Source organism: Xyrauchen texanus, unplaced genomic scaffold (genome assembly GCF_025860055.1).
Source record: "Xyrauchen texanus isolate HMW12.3.18 unplaced genomic scaffold, RBS_HiC_50CHRs HiC_scaffold_686, whole genome shotgun sequence".
Lineage (NCBI taxonomy): Eukaryota > Metazoa > Chordata > Actinopteri > Cypriniformes > Catostomidae > Xyrauchen > Xyrauchen texanus.
This window is the reverse complement of record NW_026266672.1, coordinates 14,252-24,609: the sequence shown is the minus strand read 5'-3', so window position 1 is coordinate 24,609 and position 10,358 is coordinate 14,252. Positions and strand designations below refer to the sequence as shown.

The following is a 10,358-nucleotide window of genomic DNA, read 5'->3' as shown; positions in this document are numbered from 1 at the left end:
AATTCCGATTTTCTTAAAGTTGGTTGGGACATGTCCCTGCCATCCCTCCCTAAATCTACGCCTGTGCTGGCCAAAGAAAAAAAAAAGTCTCTAGATCTGTCTAGATTGGTGTTTGATCTCAACTCATGTGCACGTGGAAGTAAGCAATGTTGGATTTGGAAGGTGTGCAGCCCATGACTGACACTGCTGCTGCTCACGAACCAGCTTCAATCAGAGGAATATCCAGCGTGGCACGGTGTGCGCATTACAATGACACCAAATAAAGACACTTGGGCTCTGCATTTCTGTTATGATCCCATGCCGTTTTTGGATGCACAATTGGGGGGCGTGTCTCATGCCCCCACAGAGAAAAGGACACTGAAAATAATTTTGTACATCTTACAATTTGCATTAATCCTATAAACTTTGTTCTGAAGAAAAAATATGACATGTATAGTATAAAAATGTAACACTACATTGTGCTTGTTTGAAAACTCTGCTTCTTAAATGTTTACTTCTGATCTGGTAATATTTACAAAAACAACAAAAATCAAAATAAATCCTTATTATAAAAAAACAACAACATTATCAATAAGAGAATGACAAATCTGGACTGACACAAGATCTGTGAATGAGACACAGATTTTTTGTCCTGCCAACTTTAGCTTTAAGCATTTAGTTTTGATTCTAGTAAAATACTTGAGATGACTGATAAAAAGTTTCAAGTATTTCCATTGGTTTACTAACTTTCAGGTTTCATAAGCTAAGCAGTACCAGTGGCAGCAGATGCTTTGTTTCGATTGGCAACTTAACCACATTCTGTGCTGTCTCATCCACAAAACAGACGCTTTAATAGAGCACCAAGTAGAAAACACAATTCTGTGTAAAAATATGGATGCAGGGTTTATTGATTAAATCATTCTTTTCAAACCCTTTTGCATTCACTTTACATTTATTCATAGTAAAAATCCACAGGGGTCCGACACAAAGGACACAGCGGGGAAGGCGTGTGTCGTGTCTTTAAGGTCACATTCCATCATCTCATGCTGAAAAGTTCCTCTTTGACTGATTTACAATCATGTGCTGGTATCAGACATGGACGTCTCCAGCATCATGTCGTTCTCATGCATGTCGCATTCTAAGAGGAAGCGCTGAAAGGCATCGGTTTGTTTGTCGGCGTTAAAAGATGGAGTCTCCAGGCAAACATTTACCTCCTCTGCAGGTTGTGTTCTGCTCTCACTGCCGTCTGCAGAAGTGTTGAGCATCTTCATCAGTGCTGGTGTGCTGAGGGTCTTTCTTACTTTGTCTTTCATGTCAGTTCCTGTAAGAAAAAATATCTTAATAGTTGCGAGAATACCAAAGATCTGCCATTTATGAATTGGATGCTTCATCCTCAGAATATGGATTGTCATCTTACCAATGAAAGCATCTGAATCGCTGATATACATCTCAATACAGTGACCCAGCATGGTTACAGAAAAAGTGTCATCCCTTTTAAGACCAAGTGCCTAAAGGAAGGGTTTATACGTTTGAGGCTGGAATTTGGTAATTAGTTAAAAAAAAGAAAAAAAGACTGGTTCTCACACAGACCAACAACACAGAATTACGATGGTTATAAATTCTCACAGTGTGAAAGTAGTCAATGGCACTCTCAAAGTCTCCAATGAGGCTATGCACGTAACCGATGGCTGAGTAAGTAGATGCATTCTGTGGGATGAGAACCAAAGCTTGCCTGTGGTATTCGAGAGCCTGTTCATATTTCCTACATAAACAAGATGAAAGCAATCACTGACCTGAATTTTTTTTACCACAACTGATAAACATGTAGACAAGCTAGCTACAAAAGGAATTTGAAAATTAATGTGAAGACACAGTATTTAGTCAATTCATGTTTTTGTGAAGGACTTGACACTTTATACAGCAGAATCAACCCTATCAAGTTCTAAACATTGGATGATAAACTAAAACTAAATAGTATTTTTCCTGACAAAGAAAAACTGAAATCTCTCACCCTGTAAAAAAAAAAATGAACTGAACTAAAGAAAACATGTGTGCAATGATCATCAATTACAAGCCCTTTAACCCTTCTAAGTCGACTGACGATCCAGAGCGTCAAAGTGCGCACCTCTGACATATCTATTAATAACTTCGGAATGGATCAAGGTATTAACTTACTTTTTTTTTTTGTTTTTTATGAAAAAGCTGACATTCGTCTGCATAGACTGTGTTGACTTCCGCGAATGATAAGCCTTCCGTATTTTAGTGCAAATCTATAGCATTATTATTATAGATTTTACCGCAAAACAAAGACATTGTACTTTATTTTATCTAATGATATAAAACGCTGTTGGTGTGTGTAAACCAATCAAAGACCTGTGTGTGTGTGAACCAATCACAGAGCTGTGTGTGTGTGTGTGTGTGTGTGTACCAATCACAGACCAAAAGCAAAGAATGACATGGTCAGATGTCATTGGAGTAAAAGGGGGGAGGGGTGTGAAATTCCTTTCAGCCAAGTGTGGCAGAGAATGACTGATGAAAAGCACATCAATCAGTGGTGCAACAGTTCCATCTTGTGGTGTTTTTGGATATTACTCCATTTATACAGCTTCTTATTCCATTCACATGAACGGTTTTTTCCCTATTATATTTTCTTATGTTTTTCAACCAAAAAAAAAACTTATGGTGACTATAGTCACAGAAATGTAAATAGTTGTTTTGTTTCTTTATATTTTTTCACCCAATTTCTTTTGAAGTTGTTCTAAAGCCTTTGAGGAATAAATATTTGTTGTAAAATTCCTTATTCATTTATGTTTAATATCCGCTTTTTTGTATTTTTTGGTGATATATCACATCAGAACATGTCAAATTTCTCAAGAAGTGTATTTACAATGCATCCACATTGTAGATGAGAATCTATAGAATCCAGAAATATGACTCTCTTCACTCTGCTATGAAAATTGACCATTCCAGAAGCCAAAATATCAAAATAATGCCAGGCGGACTTAAGACCCCTTAGACCTTGGAGGGTTAATATCCATTGAGGGGAAATGCATAATTCAAGTACTTAAGCAAAACAAGCACTCTAATAAAGCGGAGAAAAGGACGCACAACAGAGGGGGGTGCAATGCAACCATGCCTTTCTTCCCAATTTATGCTCTTCATTAAAATACGACTCTAGATGGGACACTTTATCAGCTCCATGTTGGTGCATCACTATTACCTAAATCCTGCCTATTTTAAAGGGATAGTTCATGTTTGAAAGTTAAAGTGGAGATTTAGAGTAGAAAAGGACTTAAATACTGTTCTGTTTCTCACCCACACCTATTATATTGCTTCTGAAGATACTGATTTAAAACACTGGAGTCATATGGATTACTTGTGTTTCCTTTAAGTGATTTTAGAAGCTACAAAAATGTCTGAACACCATTCACCTGCATTGTAAGGACCTACTGAGCTGAGACATTTTCTAAAAATCTTTGTTTGTGTGCTGCTAAAGAAAGTAAGTCATACACATCTGGAATGAGATGAGGGTGAGTAAATGATAAGATAATTTTCATGTTTGGGTGAACTATCAGTTTAATTGGATTATAATGAGTTCTATAAATTACAGTATGTAGCGTAGGTTATGTAGACGTGTAATGTGATGTAATGTAGGAAATGTAAAATGTTACTAGATTTAATACTTTAAGGCACTTCTGTGAAATCAGATTCCTTTCAACTTACCTCAGTTTCCGACACACATGACCCATATTGTTTAAGAGTGGCTCCCATTTGTCTACCGTCACCTGGAGAGAGAGACATTTAGCATCTTAGGCATTTTGCAATGTCTAGGCATGTAATGCAAGTACCTGAAAGTGATTATTAATTCACCTAAACATCTACTACACTGTTGTAACTCACATTCTATCACAAAGCTTTTGAATGGACTACTTTTATGATACTTTTTTCCCTTTTTGGAGCTTAACAGTTTCAGACGCCATCTACTTCCATTGTATGGAAAGGAACAGCATAGACATTCTGCAAGCTAACTCCTTTTGTGGTCCATGTAAAAAAATTACACTGAACACATTTTGAGTGACACGAGGATGAGACGATGACAGCATTTTCATTTTTGGGTTAACTATGCCTTAATTAAATTGTCCTTCTTTAAAAGGAACAAGTCACTCAAAAACAGATGGTAAAACAATATTATATGAACAACTGAATGCTTACTTCATTTCCAATGGCTTTGATCTTCTCCATAGCATCTAGAAACAACTTCTCAGCTGTTTTATAACTGCAACAAAGCAAAGTGCTCATAAGCAAAGCATGTGCAAAACCACAAACCACAGACAAATATAGTCTGAATGGATTTTTTTGTTTCTAGAATTAAAAAATCACTTACTCTCCATTTTGGAAGGCAACCACAGCTACCTCATGAATGACAAATGGGTCCTCAGGGGCAATGCTAAGGGCTTGGCTGAAGAACCGTTCAGCCAGCTTGGGGTTGTTAGTGAGTCCATACTCTAGACCAATGTACAGCATGGGCAGGTGACACCTGCACAAACAGGTTACCAGATAGTTTTTTTTGTCATTCCAAATATTACATATATATTTTATTATTTAAAAACACACAGTTAAGTCCTAATTGAGGCAAACAAATTTTTTGTGCTAATTAAATATTGCCACAGTAAAGTTGATTGTCACAAGCACAGCAGGTCTACGAACCCTTTCATGAGCTGGGCAGCAGTGAAGTATGCAGCCATTGCCTGATCATGCTCACTCTCCACAGCAAACGAGTGACCATATGCTATCCATGCTGGGCCGTATGTGCGCTCCAGTGTTGTGGCTTTACTGAAGGAGGTATTTTGAAGATGTTAACCAGTAAAGATGTGCACTAGATTAACCACAGTCAAAAAGTGTATCCTAGAAATGATGTCACAAGATATCTAAAATATATCTGTCATACATTTGTCTCACAACAGTTGCATGAGTGTTAAAGGTCAAAATGTACCAACATTTAAAGCTAATTCAAGTCGTGTTACTTGAGAAGACAAAAGAAGTGATTTTTGCATTCCAGTGTATAAACAATATACATGTAAGCAATTTGTTTAAATAACCAGTAATTCAACAGAGCAACTGAATACAGTCGTACCTGAGATACCGCCTTGCATGTTCATTTTTATGCCCAACCATGAGGTAGTAACATCCAACAGCAAACCACGAAACCTTGGCGAGGATAGATTCACATGAAACAAGAATTAAATTACTTATGTTTAATTACATTTCTAATGAAATTTAAAAGTGAACAGGCGTTTCAACTTACTGGATTGCTTGGATACAAATCCACCAGTTTATGAGATAGGTAAAACAACTCTAAAGAGACACAGAGATAAAGGTTATGATAATTTCAAATTAAAATCCCATACTTTCATTAAAGTTGAAAAAAAAAAATTCTCACAGCTGTCAATGAATTGCTATTTTTAATCAAATTAATTACATGACAAGGTGCTTACTTAATGTAATTAATTGCAAATAATTACATATCAATATTTGCAACAAATAAAAAGGGCAAAAGGATTAGGCAGAAAAATACTTTTTTGCAGAACGTGCGCACAGTCAGTTTGAATGATTAACTGCAATTGTTTTGTTTTTTATGAATAATTTTTTAGTTTCCTTTAGACTGAATTAACACATTAATCAGCAGCCTTAATTTAAATATAATATATAGATATAGATATTTTGTCTCATACCATTTGCTTTGCTCAGCTCAACAAGTGTTCCTATGTGCACTGGTAAACAGTTCGCATGAAATGGGTCTTTCACCATAACCCTAGATTAAAAAGACAAACATGATGATTTTAAACTTCGTCAAAGGGAACATTTCAAAATTGTCTTGTACACAACATGTACTTACATAGACGTAAGAGAGTAGCACATTTTAAAGTCACAGTTGTAATAATGACGTTCCGCAAGAGAGACGACAACATCCAAGTTGTCCTGGAGACCGTTGACCATTTCTGGGACGACCATCTCTCTAGGTTTGTTGTACTGGAAAAGGAGTGTTGCTGATTAGCTATTCAGTGAGCACTCCAAAACCATTCACTGAATAAAGAGGTACTTGAAATTGTCATTGTAATTCGTAAGTGTTCTTTTTTAACTGAAGAACACACTCAGAAAAAAATACGGAACAGCATCTTGTTCATGCGATGACATGAATGTTAAAACGGATGATGCAAAGCACATCAGTGTCTCCTGACCTTTTTCAGACTGCCAAATTAAAGCTATTTTATATATATTTTTTTTAATGATCTTTTAACTATTTTGTCTTGTTTAAATGTATAAGAGTTTAAATATAGAGGTCTTTTTATTTCGCCATTTTTTCCCCAATTTGGAATGCTCAATTCCCAATGCTCTCCAAGTCAACCGTAGAGACCTAGCAACCGGGCCAATTTGGTTGCTTAGGAGACCTGGCCGGAGTCACTCAACACACCCTGGATTCTAACTCGCAACTCCCATGAGGAGGCCCTTTTTAAACATCCTTACCTTCTTTAACTTGTTCTCAAAAAGGAAACGTAGCAATTCTACTTCCTCTTCTGTACATTGTTGGCTTAAGGGCAGAGAATCCAAGAAATCTTTTTCTAGAATGACAAGATGACATTTTATTCATTTGAAAGCATAACAAAATGTTATATACAATTAAAAACCAAAGCGAATTTAAAGCTGATGGTGTAATTTTTTTGTTAAAATTTTCCCATATCCCAGCTTAAAATGCCAAGTTAACTGTAAGTAAGCCAGATATGGGTTGTTTTACCTAGAAATGTAACAAATTGGTTCTCTGGAGCAATTAAAACATTCCTCTGTTTGTATAGGCAGTCCATCCAGCCCGACACATTAACACTGGCTCAGCCAATGGTGTGCTTTTGGGGAGGGACTATCTGTTTGCACAACCAATAAAAGACGAGAGGAGTTTTCTGGAAACAGTGATTATTTTTGCAATTCCATTTGGTGACGATAGTGGGCAGAAATTACACACTTCAGCTTTAAATATTTAAGAACATAATTGATTAGCTATTAAAGATGATATATGTAAGACTGACAACAAGCTTTTGAAATAGGTACTGCAGTTCAAATTCAAAATATTGGCGAGTTGTCTGCCCCCACCCCAGACTCTAAGCTCATACAGGTTGCCAGAATGTTGACATGCAAATTAGCCAACTCAGCATCCGTTTGAAAGGATTTCTGGGCTTTAAATATTAAGGCATCTCCAATATCTTGAATTTGTATTACCAAGCCTCAATACAAAGGATAAAGCAACTTTGCTTACAAAACATACACTAAATCATTTTAAAACCAAGTGTACACATTAAGTTTTTCTCTCACCTTCTTGAGCAATTAACATGTGATGGGACGTCAAAAGGTCAAAGGCTTCAAAGCAGTAGACATCCAGTTTTAAGGCCTCTTTGTAGCTAGACGTGGCTAGGGGTCTGTTATCCATGGCATCATAGATCTTCCCTCGCAGGAGACAGATGGAACTATTGATCTAAGAGGAAGAAAAAAAAAAGACCACAGGGAATCAAAACAAAAGCCTGTTATGGTATTAAAATAGCAACCATTTTTCTGAGCATGCACACAGGCTAGTGTCCTTGTAGTTTCATGCTTAAGAGCATTTGGGCTATTTATCTAGATACAGTCCAAATGTCAATAATGATATCAATAATTAATCATATTAATAAGCAAATCAATGATCAAATCAACCCCACAATCAATTATGTAAATCCTCCAGAAATATTAAAAAAGGCATACATGACATCACTTTACATTTCTACAAAGGTTGGATGTTGGACCCGTGGCTTTGCGGTTAAGGTATGTGCCTAAATTTTGCCTTGATGCTTATGTGGGGCATGCAAGTTTTAATCCATTGTGAATATATCCAATAAAGAAGCACAAAAAACTCACTGAATCGGAAGACATTTCCCATTCCTTTACGGTTTCCCTAGAGCCATTTTCCTCCTTTACATTCTTGTCCAATAACTTCTTACTGGCTGCTTCCTCCATATCCAGTATGTCCAATGCTTGCTGATATTCTTTGGCAGCATACTGCAGAATTCAGAAAAAAATTAATTGTATAATCATGGACAATATCTTCATGTAAGTTAACCATAAGCTGCATGATCATGAATGAACGAATGTTGAAGTATTAGGAAACAGCTTCATGTAAATACTCACATGGCATCTTGCAGCTAGATACTGACAGGCTCCATACAACTGAGAAACAAAAACAGAACCTTCACTTCTGTGATTAATAAGATGCATTACCTCCTTTATCACACACTTTAACATAAAATGAGCCATACTGACACTACACACTAGTAACTTATTCAGCATATAGGTTTTGGCTAGGTATGAACTAACCCATAAAGACCTTAATAAATGTGAATTCCGGCATTTTGCATTAATGCTCTTCTCAAATGTACTGTCATTAAATATCATTGTGTCGACTTTGAGGTGATTTCTCTCACTCGCTTATTCTTGAATTAGTGCAACTTTAAGGATTTTCCTACCATTTGAGATAACCGGTCCAGTCAGTGGTTCTTACCTTGTCAAGCTTGCGAGATCTGAGAGCATGAGAAGCTCTGTGATACTGTGCTGTCAAATAAAGGCACTGAGCTAACCAATAAACATCTTGAGGATCCTCTGTAAAATATATGAGAATTATATAAATCTGCATTAGTCCAATGTCAAATTAGAATTATGGAGATTCATTTAGGACTAAATTTGCACTTTTAAAAAGCTATATTCATTACAATCATTGTTTTAATTAAAATATGTAGAAGAATGAAAAGGCATACCATGTGACAAAGATGCTACTTTGTCAGCCCAGAACAGCGCACTTTGATACTGTTGCTGTAAAACAGATCATGCAACAATAATAACAAATAAAAAAGGGGGAAACTGTATATAATTAAGTTTTGATCGACGATGGTGGTAAAATTTGAATTTATGAAGCAATCAGTATTTGAAGATGACGACAACATTTTGTCAATTTAGTACAGATAGTTATTCAAGTTCACATAGTTTACATGAACAAACCATCCCTGAGAATAAAGTTGCTCAAAACAACATGGACATGTTTTCAAAAGATTTAAACCTCAGCAAGAGTCAGCAAGCTAGCTACAAATAAACACCCATTTGTTTACAATTCAGTCTATTAACTATCTATTTGCCGTTTTATGATATTCAAAGAACCTAACTACAGATATAATCAGTTTTATAAAATCAGATATAAACGTAATTCGATATGTGAATTAATGCTACAGTCTTCATGCTAACTAAACTATTTCTTCTTACCTGATCAACGTAGTGTCTTACTCTTTTACGTAGCCTGTCAAGATTCATGGTGATTGCCGTTTCTCAAATACAAAATATGGACATTCTTATCAAATGCAATAGACTGAAATGGGTTTGTAAGAATATAATGTAGATTGAAGCCCGCGGTTAGCATAAAATGTGTGTTACATTGATAGCACGCCGTGCAGAAACACTTGAGGAAGGTTCCTTCATTTTTTATATATGGATATGGATTGTAAGTAACAATCCAACAAAAAGGCAAATTCCAGTGAAAATACAATTGTTGTTACAGACTAAAAAATGTAAAGCAGCATATACCTAGAACACAATATATATATATATATATATATATATAATTACACCATCAATATTTGAAAAAAGTCATTTTTGATCAAATCTAGACACGCCCCATTCCAGCAGCCGTCGCTCCAACACCATATCCTTGAGTAATCATGCTAAATTGACCATTTGATACTAGAAAATCACTTGCCATTATATCAAACACTGCTGAAAGATATTTGGTTCATTAAATGAAGTTTAACATTGTCTCTTTTTTTAGTTGCCACTTTATGCAATAGACTGGCATGACTTAAGGTCAATATGAGGTCAAAAATGGAAAAAAAGAAACAGCTTTCTATAGAAACTCATCAGTCAATCACTGTTTTAAGTAATGAAGGCTATACAATGCTTGAAATTGCCCAAAAAAAAATAAACAACTGAAGATTTCATAAAGGTGTACACTACAGTCTTTAAAGATAAAGGACAACTGGCTCTAACAAGGACAGAAAGAGATGTGAAAGGCCAGATGTACAACTAAACAAGAGGATAAAACAAGTGTACATCAGAGTCTCTAGTTTGAGAAATAGATGCCTCACATGTCCTCAGCCGACAGCTTCATTGAATTCTACCCGCTCAACACCAGTTTCATGAACAACATTAAAAAGAAGACTATGGGGTTGCAAAGAAAAAGACACTTTTGAAACCGAAACACAAAAAGAAAAGGTTAGAGTGGGCAAAGAAACGTGGATGATTTTTTGATGAGAACGCTT

General features: G+C 35.9%; 1 protein-coding gene across 1 annotated transcript; it reads right to left on the bottom strand.

Annotated features, from left to right (window-relative positions):
* Positions 1–486: 486 nt before the first annotated feature.
* On the bottom strand, positions 487–9,461 carry LOC127642549 (cell division cycle protein 16 homolog). The gene is made up of 18 exons (XM_052125183.1): positions 9,310–9,461; positions 8,811–8,865; positions 8,558–8,655; positions 8,188–8,226; positions 7,918–8,058; positions 7,342–7,501; positions 6,505–6,599; positions 5,876–6,009; positions 5,712–5,791; positions 5,285–5,334; positions 5,114–5,187; positions 4,687–4,812; positions 4,364–4,516; positions 4,192–4,255; positions 3,703–3,764; positions 1,606–1,741; positions 1,397–1,487; positions 487–1,300 (listed from the first exon to the last, which is right to left on the bottom strand). Exons 1-18 carry the CDS (start codon positions 9,355–9,357, stop codon positions 1,056–1,058), a joined length of 1,851 nt encoding a protein of 616 aa, XP_051981143.1. The 5' UTR covers positions 9,358–9,461; the 3' UTR covers positions 487–1,055.
* Between the last annotated feature and the right edge of the window lie 897 nt (positions 9,462–10,358).